Below are 14,133 nucleotides of genomic sequence, written 5' to 3' on the forward strand. Positions count from 1 at the left end.
CTAGTTTAATCTTAAGGAATAAATAGGGAATAAATGAATAAAAGAGATGCCAAAAAAAATATATATAATAATAAAAAAATATATATTAATTAATAGCTTCTCTATTGGTAGAATGCCTTTATGCGTATACTATATTTCTTGTCAATATATTGTTCTTCTTCTTTTTATTACATTATTTGTCGTTTATTTTAATTGATGTTTTTAATATATCTATTGTTTTCAGACTCCTGAGGCAGGCCTCCTGGCCGAAACACAGTTGTCTGTGTCGAGTCATTCAATAAAGTGATTCTTTAAATCTATCTCCCATTCTCCTGGAGTCATTGGTCCATTTCCCACTTTTCTTCTGTGCTGTGATTTTCACGTGGGAGTTAGTGTTCATCCACTTAGGTGGATCACCACTTACACCAGCCATAGACACAGCTTAAGTGGTCGTGTCTAAAGTTGGGTATATTATTGTGGACTTACGTTAGTATTCTATAACTGGTTTGGTACATAAGTGTGCCATTACAGAACATTAGCTTAGAACCCTTTATTGAACTGAGCCCATAAAGCATAAAATCCAGAACACTTTAAAACAGTCTATTTATAAGACATTAACGTCTGATACAGAACTTCTTCATAAAAATATAACTGTTATGCTTTACAATCACAGTGTCAGCAAGGTAATCAACAGTAATTATCCTATTACACTGGTTACTTCACAGGTTAACCATGGAACTTCCATCACCATTTTCATCTTAAATATGAAAGGGATCAGTTTTGCAGTTCATACTGGAAAGATGGTTATAGCACAGTTGGTGGTATTTCTATCAACTACGTAATGTTCTTGGTAAGATGAGGTGCGTCAGTCATCCAAACACACAAATTAATAAGCTAAAGGTGGCTTTCCAGAGTTCAAAATAACCAGAATCCTGCCATCCGATAATCCATGAATTACAAATGTCCAACATACCAAGATTTTCTGGTGTTCTCATGAATACTTTCACATTGTAGAAACTAAGGAACAAGCTAAACAAAAAGCCTCTCTCACAGGCAATTAAAAGCAGAGGTATAAAAACAATTTATTAGAGGAAAAACGATGGTAAATTAGTGTCTCCATTTCCTGCTACTCCAGCAGCAGAGAGCTTGGGCCCAGTGTCACATTAAACTGTGGTAATCGAGCCTTGTTCAGGTCAGCGGTACCATGTGGATCACTCTGTAGCTCTTCTGTGGAAGTATGTACAGATTTTTCTCATGGAGCCTGGTGTGGTTGGAACCTAAGGAAAGAGAAAGACATTCATGTAACATGTACCACACAAATACCTGATTATATGTTTGTTTGTTTTTTCTTTTAGTCACCACTGAAGGGATATACTAGAGTACATTTGAGTCAACTAGATACATAGACACCTTTCATCCAAACAGGATCCAGAGGTGGAAAAATCTGTAGTGCTTTGTTGCATACAAGTTTCATTAGCAGTGTGGCCCCAGCTGGGCCACTAGAGGAAGAAATAGTGCTTGTTAGGTAGAAGAGGAAGGAAAGGGAAAGGAAAGGAGACTGGGAAGCTAAGAATAAAAACTCAAATCAATTCCCCTCCCTTGAAAACAAAGTGAGTGGGGGGGGGGGAGGAGGGGGAAATTAAAGAAATATGATATATTTATCCTGGCTCTAAAAAGCTTTGGCAGGCATCTAATTTTCCTGCACACTATAAGCTACAAATTTCCTTGCATCCCATAATAGCCGAGTACAAATTCAACCAGAAGTCACATTCTCACTAACAGAACTCTGTTTTGGAGATTAAAGGCCTTAGTCCTTCCTGTGGTACTGGAGATCGGCATCAGAATAGGTAGCTACTTTGACTCTGCTAGTGAACTCAATGTACTCCACTCTATTAAAAAAAAAACAACAAAAAAACGTAAAGCTCATCCTTTCCTCTGACAGGTGGACAGGGCTAAAATATCCCCCTGCCCCCCTCCCCCGCCAAAGGAGTGCAAGTACTTTAAAAGGGTGTTAGAATGGAACCAAACCTTCGACATGGCTTACCAAAACTGCCCCTACAAAGTCAGTTATCCTTGTGGGGGCCAATTCAAGTGGCCTCACTCCCCTATGGTTGCAAAGTACACAGGTACTACACTGTACATACTTCATAGCTCATTCCCTAGGTAGTTACTTTTTGGAGGTTTAGCTGGCACAGCTTAAAATAAATATGCTAAAATATCTCTCATAGGTAACGCTTACTACTACAGAGGAGGACTAATCTCATTTGGTTTATTCAGCAAAAAGACACATTAAAGTGGTTTTCAAAAAACAAACAACCCCCCCCCCCCCCCCCCCCACGATTAAAAAAAAAAAAAAAAAGTTAGAGAAGCAGTCAGAGAATCAGGGACTCCTTGTGACTTTGGGAAAGTCATATAACCCTCCACTGCCACAGGTACACACTTAGGGGCTCTTTTGCTAAAGCACGGTAAGCCTAACGCGGGACTACCACACACAAAAGGGCACTGCCGTGGGATGCGCTGAGGCATCCTACACTAGCTTGGCCAGCAGCATGCACTATTCCCGCGGAAAATTTTTTTTTTTCATTTCTTGCCACGGGAGGCGTGACTGGCGGTGGAGAGTGTAGGCATACCTGTGTTAATCGGGTAGCGGGAGCACATTACCGCACACTACCCAATTACCGCAGGAGTAGACCATACCGCCTTCTTAACAGGTGGTGGTAAGGGTCACATGCTAATAGGGAAATTAGTGCCTAGCCATCAAAAAAAACCTGACCGCAGCCATGTTTCAGGCATGCTAGAAAGTGGCCGGTACAGAAGGAAAACCCGCGTGCTAACTGCAGTAGAGGCCACTTTCTAGTACAGCTTATTTTTATTTTATTTTTGTTACATTTGTACCCCGCGCTTTCCCACTCATGGCAGGCTCAATGCGGCAGGCGATGGAGGGTTAAGTGACTTGCCCAGAGTCACAAGGAGCTGCCTGTGCCAGGAATCGAACTCAGTTCCTCAGGACCAAAGTCCACCACCCTAACCACTAGGCCACTCCTCCACTTACAAACTAAGGACCCCTTAGTTTGTAAGTGCCCTCCAGAGGCAGAAAAATGCCCACTGCACCTGGATGGAACTAACCCTGCACTACTGAAAAAGGCATGAGCTGAATCCAAACAACATATACTGTTTGTGCAGGCAGCCAGGTATAGAGGAGGGGTCATAATAAGTATGTATGGATGTGTGCCCATGCTCCCCCCCCCCCCCGCTGTACTGCGGAACTCAGGTGAACTTGGAAAGCCACTGCTTATCTCTGGTTATGAGCAAGGATTGATTTATTCTCAGGGATCCTGCCAGGTACTTGTAAGCTGGATTGACCATTGGCAGAGAGAAAGCTGGGCTTGACGAACTTTTATAGTCTGATCGAGTATTGAATTTCTTGTGTTCTAAGGGAAGAGAGACTTACCTGATGAATGAAGTTCCTGAGGAGGTCGTAGGAAGAGAATAGAGTGGAGAGATACTGAGGAGCTGCAGAATGAATGCACTTGTAAGTCAGTAAGAGGAGCTTGAACAGTATACTGAGCCAATGAAGAGATTGAAGAGAGGGGATATGCGAGTGTAGTGAGTCATACAGATTGAAGGGGAGCGAGATGATCGAGTGCAGACCTGTTTTTAAGCAAGTTTATTTATTTATTTATTACATTTGTATCCCACATTTTCCCGCATAACAGTAGGCTCAATGTGGCTTACAGGTTCCGGAAAGGAGAGCACCAACTCTGGGAATATATACAGAGTGAAAAATAGTAACAGTAGGTGCAAGGAAGCTGATAAGGTTCCAGAAAAGAGAATACAACTCTGGGACAAATATATAGTAGCATATAGAAAGAAGTAATCCCAATGAGGCTGATAAGTCTCCGGGGATGGGACTACAGCTTCTAGTGAGCAATATAGAGTAGGATAAGGGTAGAAATACACTTAATTATAACTGGAGTGGTAAAATTTGTACAGTTTGAAGTAATAGGATTATGTGGAAGGGATATTGTTAATTTCTTAGATCGAAAGACGTGATGCATTGTTCATGAATTAGTTCAAATGTGCTGGGTAGGCTTTCCGGAAGAGGTGAGTCTTGAGGTCTTTTCAAAATTTTGTACCTGAGCTAAAGGAGGGTTAAGTGAATTGCCCGATGCTACAAGGAGCATCAGTGGGATTTGAGCCCTGGCTTCCCTCATCTCAACTCAATGCTCTAATCAATAACCTACTCCACCACTAATCAGAAGACAGTTGAGCCCTTTGATATAAACAGCAACTATGTAGCTGGCAATTATTCCATAAACTGGCTGTTCTGCACCACAAGTTTTAAGTCACCCCTCTCTGTCTCCTAAAAATGACCTGCAGGTACCTAGAATTTTCTAACTTTATAGCCCATAGGAGCCAGCTCTTGAGCACCACCAATACTGAGAAAACTCTTTCACTCTGTCTAGGGAAAAGTAATTTCCGTTAGGTTTAGCACCCATATAATTTTGAAGAGTTGGCTCCTATGTTCCAGTCTTCTATAGATTATTATAATTTTCATAACCTATAGAAGACTGGAAAACTGGAGCCAACTTTTCAAAGTGCAGTTCTTCAAAAAATGAACTGCACTGGAAACACGGCGGATGAAAAACAGTACTGGAATTCAAGACAGCATGATGGTAAAATAGGAAGGGAAAACTCAGATCAAACAGGGGGACGTGGGAAAGGAAGCACAGATCAGATGAGCCTTGCAGCTATTTATAAATCAGAATCCAGGTTTTTTTTTCACAACCCTATACACAGTGGCTTAGGCGCCAGGGAAGAAAAGGCTTCAACATGCACTACATTCCTCTCCTCCTTCCCCTACACATACAGCTTTCTCATTCCTCTCCCTCCTTTACTCTCCTCTAGCCCCTCGTTCTCTTTCCTCCCCCCTCCCCTCACAGCATTGCTGCACAATGCAGCCTCCTCTCTCCTGCTACAAGGCCTAACCGGGTATCAGTGGCGTTCCTTGGGGGGGGGGGGGGCATCCCCCCCAGGTGCACGCCGCTGGGGGGGGGGGGGGGGTGCCGCGTGCGCCTGTCCGTCGTTTGTTCCATGCTCCCTCTGCCCCGGAACAGGTTACTTCCTGTTCCGGGGCAGAGGGAGCATGGAATTAATGACGGACAGGCTCCCCCCCGCCCCCCCAGCGGCGTGCACCCGGGCAGGGGGGGTCGCGCTGCATCCGGGGGCGGGGCGCATCGGTGATCCGCCCCGGATGTCAGCCCCCCAAGGAACGCCACTGTGGGGTATAAAGATACTGTCTGCTCTTGGCCCTGTTCCCCTATACCACAAATACAGCGAAGGAGACCAAAAAACAAATCACCAGATGATGCTCTAATATTCCAACACAGCTTGATAAAAGTTGCCCAAGACTTGACATGGGCTGTGTTTTGGCCACTAAGCCTGCATCAGGAGCCTCAAAGGATGTCTTCTATTTTTTTCTCACACTATACCACAAGCCATAAAAACTATCACAGCAGAAGGGGTGGGACAATGGTGCCATGGCCCCAACACTGTGCCCCTCCCACCCAGATTCAGAGATGGCTCAGGATATAAATAATTTTAAATAAAATAAGGAAGCTTTGGTGGGGGGTGGGGGAGGGAGGGAATAGGTATGGAGGTTGATTGGTTTGGCCTACCTCTGTCTAGCCCAAAAGGTGTTCCACTTGTTCCTGATAAGTAGATTTTTGAAACCCCATTCATGCAAAATTTTACACTATGCTAATTTGCTATGACTATTGAAACTATAAAAAGGTTCAACCCTTTGAGTATACCTTTGGGAAAATGGATGTTACTGGAGGTGATCGACTCATGTTGAACAAAAGTGTATATTGTGGGGAAAAAATGCATATTACAATATTAGGCTCGGGATAGTCCACCTTCATTCTGGCTTTGGTGAAAAATTCCCTGCTCTCATTTCAATGGAAGCCCAGAGTGCAGGACTTACTCCTAAGTTAAAGAGGCACTCCCTAATGATTTGAGATAACTATATTCAACCCCTCCAAAAGCCAGAAGTTCAGAATTCAATAAGTTGGGACGGAGGTAGGTACTCTATGGACACAGGGAATGTTTGATGAGGTGTTGGTTGGGGGAGAGAAGGCGTTCAGAGGGTTCATTATAAGAGGAATATGGACCCCACCTGCTTTTGTACTCCTAAATGTGGGAGGCTATACGAATTAGGGCCTCCTGCATAAGAATGCTGTCTTAGGAGAATTGAGCCAGGGTGGAAGGAAGGGGGGGGGGTGTTTTCTATATATGAGAGGTTAAAATGAGTCAAAAGCTCCTGCATCAGGATTCTATCTTAGGAGACTTGGGGAAGGGTGGGGATTCTTTTTCCTTTTTTGGGAGGGGGGGGGAGGGGAAGGTGCAATTCTTTAAATACCACAATGTTGTTCTGCTTGCATGGGATAAGACTTGCTCAGTGCTTTGTAAATTGTATTCTTTCATATGCAGACCACTGTTTGCTGTTTTATTTGCATAAAGAAATTATACCTAAAGAAGTTCTACTAACATTAACCTGCAAAGCCTAAGGTTTAGAAAACTCCAATAACATCCCTGATAGCATTGCTATTTGTACCATGAAGTTAGAAGCCAGAAGGAAGAGAGGATGGACCCCTTTTGTGGGCAATGTCAAGGCTGCTACTTACAGGTGGGGAAGATGGAGCCACACTCCTGGCCTGATGCTTTTTTGTGCTGGGGGCCTTCGAGGGTGGTGGACTGGAACTTATGCTTTTTGGACTGCAAGACTTGTCCATTCTGAATTTTTCTCCCATTGCAGATAGCCAGTTTCTTTTCTCAGGGGAACTGTTCTCTTTGTCCATCAGCTCTGTCCTTATTTCACCCTGAAGTCCAAAAGGAGGGGAAAGATCTCCCAGAGTCTGCACTGAAAGACCTCCAGGGGAGGAAGCCTTCTTCCCACTATACCCTGAAATTTCATTCCTGTCACAGTCCTCTTGCTGGATCTTTTCCACATTACCAACTGAGGAGCACAGATCCAATCTGCGTTGTTTTGCCACAGGATTAAGCTCCATTATACAGCTGCAGCTTTTAACACATTCATGCTGTGGCTTATCTTCCCTGCTGGTCTCCAGCCTTCGCTTAGCCTTCTTCTCAGGAAGTGGCACAGGAAGGGGGCTGGAGTGCACCTGTGAGACGAGAGGCACAAGAGCTTTTCTAGGAGAAGGTGTTTTTGCTTCAGTCACGGAAGAGTTTGGAGTCTTGGTCACCCAGCTTCTGATGGAACTCGCCGGTTTAGGTGACGCAATGCAGTCTCCTGTTTTCTGCCTCGCTGGAGTTTGGCCTTTAGACTCCAGTGCTTTAAGAGAAGATGTGGGCGTACTGGTGGGGAGGGGGAGATCCCCAGTATAATTTGGTGCACAAGCTGCTATAATTGGTGATGGTATAGTAGTATTGCTTTCCATTTGAGGGGCTTTAGCAGGAGTAGTGTGCTTAGTTGCACCTGTTAAGAGTAGAAAACAAACAAAAATAAAATAAAACAGCAAATAACCAACCTGCAATAGAACACTATATAAAACAGAGGACTGAAAGACAGCATCAGAGAAAATAAAAGTTTAGAAGCCTGTATTGATGCAGACAGTTGAGTAGTTTATCATAGTGGGCTTGAAGAAGTAGAAAAAAAAAAGTTACCACAATTTGAAAAGCTTGCATTGCTACTGCTGAAACAAAAGGGGGTCAATATTCAGCATCATTTAAGCCACGCAGGAGGGCTCCTACCCAGTTAAATCACACTGACTGGCTCCACACAATATGATATTCAATGGTACTTAATCGCAGGGGTGGCCCAAGGCGGAGATGAGATCGTGCTTGCTTTCCCCTGCGTTTACCTTATTTTTTTTCTAAAAAGTGACAGCAATTCCCATAGGCTGCCCTGCCGCTGGCACCGGCCTCTTCACTACTGCTTCCCGCCTCTAAGGCAACAGGAAGTTGCATCAAGAGATGGGCAGCAGTGGGAGAAGAGGCCGGTGCAAGTGGCTGGCAGGGCAGCCTATGGGAATTGCTGCCGCTTTTTAGCAAGGAAACAAATAAGGTAAAGAGTTGAGAAGGGAGGGGAAAGTGCCATTCCTCTCCCACCTCAGGTGGCCTAATGGTAGGACCGCCACTGCTTAACTGGATTGGAGCGATACCTGGATAAATATCAGGACTACTTTTATGTGGTCCAACTTGCCCAGATTGATATACAGATACTGGCACTGAATACTGCATTTCCCAAACAACTTCCAGGAGCTGCCAGAACCGAATATCTAGTCACAAATCTTCCCATGGCAGTCAGTGGCTAAATATCAAACAATAAGTTTACACAGAACAGTCATATCGCATGGAGGACATGTTTGTAATTGTCTGTTCCACCTCAGGCTACCTGGGGCTCAAAAAGTAGAGAACCAAGTTTAAGTTGCTGCTCTGTGTTGGCCCCAGGCCATTCCTGTGTTCTTCAAAACGTACATGTCACTATTAGAGCCCATGCCTTAAGGGTTTAGTTGAGCAGAGCTGGTGGTGGGGAACGGGACTAGTGCTGGGAAGACTTCTACGGTCTGTGCCGTGAGGATGGCAGATACTAATCAAGGTCAGGTATACACAAAAGGTAGCATATATGAGTTTCTTGTTGGGCAGATTGGATGGAACCTTGCAGGTCTTTCTCTGCCATCATCTACTATGTTGTGACTCATCTGCATTTGCTGATTTAGGGGGTCTTTTACTAAGCCACGGTAGTGTTTTTAGTGCGCGGTAGAAATCAGCTGGTGGTAAACACAGACACTGATTATATTCCTATGGGCGTCTCGGCATTTATCAACAGCCGATTTCTACTGCAAGCTAAAAACGCTACCGCGGCTTTGTAAAAACACCCCCTTAATATTGATATTTTAAATTTTAGATTGTTATTTTATACAAATGGATTATAGCAGTGCTTCTCAAGTCCAGTCCTGGAGTACCCTTGCCAGTCTGGGTTTTTCAGGATATCTATTACTACTACTTAACATTTCTAAAGATCTACTAGGGTTACAGCAGCGCTGTACAATTTAACATAGAGGGACAGTCCCTGCTCAAAGAGCTTACAATCTAAAAGACAAGTGAACAGTCAGTCCGAAAGGGGCAGTCAAATTGGGGCAGTCTGGATTTACTGAACGGTAAGAGTTAGGTGCCCAACACAGCATTGAAGAGGTGGGCTTTAAGCAAAGACCTGAAGATGGGCAAGGAGGGGGCTTGGTGTAAGGGCTCAGGAAGGTTGTTCCAAGCATAGGGTGAGGCGAGGCAGAATGCATAAACTTGATTTGCACACACTGCCTCCTTTATATGAAAATCTCTTTCATGCATATTCATTGTGGATATCCTGAAAACCTGACTGGCAAGGAGTATCTACCATTCTTGGCGTTGTCCAATATTACATACAAAATTAATGAATACTTAAGTACATCACACACACATGATTTTAAGAACAGACATAAATCTTTCTGTACAAACTCAGAAACATCAATATGACAAACCTGAATTAGTCAAAGTAACATACTCTTCCTCATCAATACATACCTGAGACATCTGAAAAGGCACACTGAACAAATGGGTTTTAAGCATTATTTTAAACTGACTCAAAGATTTAAATGCTCTTAATGCTGGAGGTAAATTGAAGTTTACCTTATACATCCAGAAAAAGGAGAACAGTGAGCTAGTCTAGGTTTTACTTCCATTGCTTTCAATGGACGTAAAATCTAGACTGGCTCAATCTGTCCTCTTTTTTTTCTGCAGAGTTTTGGACCTGTTTCAACTTGATATACCACATAATGGCCAAGGCTCTTGGTTTTCAAAGAGGAAAGCCAAAAAAAAAAAAAAAAAATCCCACAGCTGGCTAACAGTCAACCATTTGGCAGGTCATAACTCCCTTTATCAGACACAACAACGTCCAATAATAAAAGGTGGGCCTTAGAAAAGCTAGAGATGGGTTATAACCCTGGAAGAGAGAGACTCTAAAGAACAGACTACCCCCAACTTGCAGTCAAATCTGGCGTGCACTGTCTGAATAGTAATTATTCCTATGGGAATTCTGCGCAACTGCGCCGTGTAGAATTTTGCTCAGTACCAGCACTGGGTCTCTCGCCCCTCACCCTTGCAGAAATCACGCATGAGGAAGAGGAGGAAATGCGCCACTGCATATCGGGTCCCATAGTTCATGTAAGCAGTCTAAACTGGAAACGGAGGAGGAACTAACCCGATGTGCAGTGGTTCACTTCCTGTTCCTCCTACCAGGTGATCTCTGCGGGGAGGCAGAGAGCCAGGTCCAGGACTACAATGGAGGGGGCAGAGAAATTGGGGAGGGTGGGGGAGGCTGGAGCTTGAAGAGGGAAATAGGAGGAAATTTCAGGCCTTTAGATGGAGAAATTCTGTGCAAAAAAAATGCTACAAATAAACAGTGCAGAATTTTGTGCATAATTCCCCCTCATAGAAACATTATGGCAGATAAGGGCCAAATGGCCCATCCTCAGTAACCACTAACTCCTCCTTTTCCTAAGAGATCCTACTACTACTACTTATCATTTCTATAGCGCTACTAGACGTACGCAGCGTTGTACACTTTAACATGAAGAGACAGTCCCTGCTCGACAGAGCTTACAATCTAATTAGGACAGACAAACAGGACAAACAAGAGATAAGGGAATATTAAAGTGAGGATGATAAAATGAGGGTTCTGAACAAGTGAACAAGGGTTAGGAGTTAAAAGCAGCATCAAAAAGGTGGGCTTTTAGATTAGATTTGAAGACAGTCAGAGATGGAGCTTGACATACCGGCTCAGGAAGTCTATTCCAGGCATATGGTGCAGCAAGATAAAAGGAACGGAGTCTGGAATTAGCAGTGGAGGAGAAGGGTGCAGATAAGAGAGATTTACCCAGTGAACGGAGTTCCCGGGGAGGAATGAGAGTGGAGAGGTACTGAGGAGCTGCAGAGTAAATGCACTTATAGGTCAATAAGAGGAGTTTGAACTGTATGCGGAAACGGATAGGAAGCCAGTGAAGTGACTTGAGGAGAGGGCTAATATGAGCATAACAATCCCACATGCTTGTCCCATGCTTCTTAAAATTCTGACACAGTCTATCTCCACGACCTCCACCAGGAGGCCATTCCACACGTCCACCACCCTTTCTGTGAAAGAGTATTTTCTTAGACTCTTCCTAAGCCTATTTCCTCTTAACTTCATCCTATGCCCTCTCATTCCAGTGCTTTCCTTCATTTCAAAAGGCTCTCCTCCTGTACATTAATGCCACTGAGGTATTTAAACGTCTCTATCATATCCCCTCTCTCCTGCCTATCTTCCAGCATATACATGTTGAGGTTCATAAGCCTGTTCTTGTACGTTTTACGATGGAGATTGCTTACCAATTTTGTAGCTGCCCTCTGGACTGACTCCAACCTGTTTATATCTTTTCTTAGGTGTGGTCTCCAGAATTGCAAACAGCACTCTAAAAGGGGCCTCAGGCCTCACCAGCGGATCATCCCTCTCCTTATGTACCCAAGCATCCTTCTGGCTTTGGCCATCACCCTTTCTACCTGTTTGGCCACTTTAAGGTTGTCAGACACAATCACTCCCAAGTCTCATTCTTCTTCTGTACACAGAAGCACTTCATCCCCTATATTTTACTATTCCTTTGGATTCTTCTAACCCAAGTGGCATGACCCTGCTTTTCTTGGCATTAAATCTTAGTTCACTACAAAATGTTACGGAAACCAAAGGAAACTAAAAATAAACTAACTACTATAAAAAATGAACTTCAAACCAACGTTTATGAAAAAATTTTTTTTTTAAATGTGCTCAGTTTTTTTGGTGTTTCACCGTGACTCGAAAAAAGAAAACAAAGGGGAAAACCCCTCCCTCAATTTCCTACGACTACTACTACTACTTAACATTTATAAAGTGCTACCAGGATTACACAGTGCTGTACAATTTAACACAGAGGACAGTCCCTGCTCGAAGGAGCTTACAATCTAAAGGACAAAAAAGTGCAGTCAATCAAATTGGGGCAGTCTAGATTTCCTGAATAGATGAATAATGGTTAGGTGCCGAAAGCGACATTGAAGAGGTGGGCTTTGAGCAAGGATTTGAAGATGGGCAGGGAGGGGGCTTGGCGTATGGGCTCAGGGAGTTTATTCCAAGCATAGGGTGAGGCGAGGCAGAAAGGGCGGAGCCTGGAGTTGGCGGTGGTGGAGAAGGGTACTGAGAGGAGGGATTTGTCCTGTGAGCGTAGGTTACAGGTAGGAGCGTAAGGGGAGATGAGGGTAGAGAGGTAATGAGGGGCTGCACATTGAGTGCATTTGTAAGTTAATAAGAGACGCTTGAACTGTATGCGGTACCTGATCGGAAGCCAGTGAAGTGACTTGAGGAGAGGGGTGATAAGAGCATATCGGTCTAGTCGGAAGATAAGACGCGCAGCAGAGTTCTGAACGGATTGAAGGGGGGATAGATGGTTAAGTGGGAGGCCAGTGAGGAGTAGGTTGCAGTAGTCAAGGCGAGAGGTAATGAGAGAGTGGATGGGAGTACGGGTGGTGTGATCAGAGAGGAAAGGGCGAATTTTGCTGATGTTATAGAGAAAGAAGCGACAGGTCTTGGCTGTCTGCTGGATATGCGCAGAGAAGGAGAAGGAGGAGTCGAAGATGACTCCGAGGTTGCGGGCAGATGAGACGGGGAGGATGAGGGTGTTATCGACTGAAATAGAGAGTGGAGGGAGAGGAGAAGTGGGTTTGGGTGGAAAGACAATGAGTTCGGTCTTGGCCATGTTCAGTTTCAGGTGGCGGTTGGACATCCAGGCAGCAATGTCGGATAAGCAGGCTGATACTTTGGCCTGGGTTTCCTCAGTGATATCAGGTGTGGAGAGATAAAGGTGGGTGTCATCAGCATAAAGATGATATTGGAAACCATGAGATGAGATCAGCGAGCCCAGGGAAGAGGTGTAGATTGAGAAAAGAAGGGGTCCAAGGACAGATCCCTGAGGAACACCAACAGAGAGTGGGATGGGGGTAGAGGAAGATCCATGAGAATGTACTCTGAAGGTACGGTGGGAGAGATAAGAGGAGAATCAGGATAGAGCCCTGGAATCCAAATGAGGATAGTGCGGCAAGGAGTAGATTATGATTTACAGTGTCAAAAGCGGCGGATAGGTCGAGGAGGATGGAGTAGTGACCTTTGGATTTTACAAGGAACAAGTCATTACAGACTTTAGTAAGTGCCGTTTCTGTCAAGTGTAGAGGGCGAAAACTGGATTGCAGTGGATCGAGGATGGCATGAAAGGAGAGAAAATCAAGGCAGCGGCTGTGAACAGTGCGTTCAAGTATCTTGGAGAGGAAGGGCAGGAGGGAGATGGGACGGTAGTTGGAAGGACAGGTAGGGTCTAGTGATGGTTTTTTGAGGAGTGGTGTGACTACAGCATGCTTGATGGTGTCAGGGACAGTTGCAGTGGAGAGAGAGAGGTTGAGGATATGACAGATGGGGGGGGGGGGGGGGGGGGGGGGGGGGGGGGGGGTGACAGTAGGAGAGATGGTGTTTACATTTGATCTGAGAAACAAAACATCTGACAGGCTGTTGAGGAAAACAAAAGATGGGGGTGCATGACCGCATGAGAGAGCTACTGTGGAAGCTCAGTGGAGCTTAAGAATCTTCTAGAAAGCTCTTAAAGCTAAGGTCTGTTTCAGTGCTGTCAAGACGACAATAGTGCAATGGGTGAATGGCTTGTTCTTAGAGAAATTAAGTTTTCCTCACAGCAGCAGTTACTGTGGCCTGTAAAGCTGGTCCTGGATGTGTCCGAAATGTATCTATACCAGTGGTTTTTAGTCTAGCCCTCAGGGACCACCTGGTCAGGCAGGTTTTCACGATATCCACAATGAATATTCATGAAAGAGATTTGCATGGAATAGAGAAGGTGCATGCTAATATCTCACATGCATATTAATTGTGGATATCCTGAAACTGATCAATCCTATTAATACCGTCAAAAGATGCAAAACCAGGACTGGATACTTCTGCACCAAGGATAGGCTGATCCAAAGTAACCCCTATTGCAGTTGTCTTCATTCCCAGTCATCAAGAGCCAGGTCGAGTTTTCAGGTATCCCGAATGAA

At 44.5% G+C, this 14,133-nt stretch overlaps 1 protein-coding gene across 1 annotated transcript in view; it reads right to left on the bottom strand.

Moving 5' to 3' along the window:
• Positions 1-532: 532 nt before the first annotated feature.
• DTL (denticleless E3 ubiquitin protein ligase homolog) overlaps positions 533-14,133 on the bottom strand; it is a 70,204-nt gene continuing 56,603 nt past the window's right edge. Inside the window, exons 14-15 of the mRNA XM_030196070.1 lie at positions 6,666-7,477; positions 533-1,256 (exon numbers count right to left, since the gene is read on the bottom strand). Of these exons, the coding sequence (XP_030051930.1) occupies positions 1,191-1,256; positions 6,666-7,477 (878 nt within the window). The 3' untranslated portion in view covers positions 533-1,190. The remainder of the gene's footprint in view (positions 1,257-6,665; positions 7,478-14,133) is intronic.

The sequence above is a fragment of the Microcaecilia unicolor genome, chromosome 3 (assembly GCF_901765095.1).
Source record: "Microcaecilia unicolor chromosome 3, aMicUni1.1, whole genome shotgun sequence".
Taxonomy (NCBI): domain Eukaryota; kingdom Metazoa; phylum Chordata; class Amphibia; order Gymnophiona; family Siphonopidae; genus Microcaecilia; species Microcaecilia unicolor.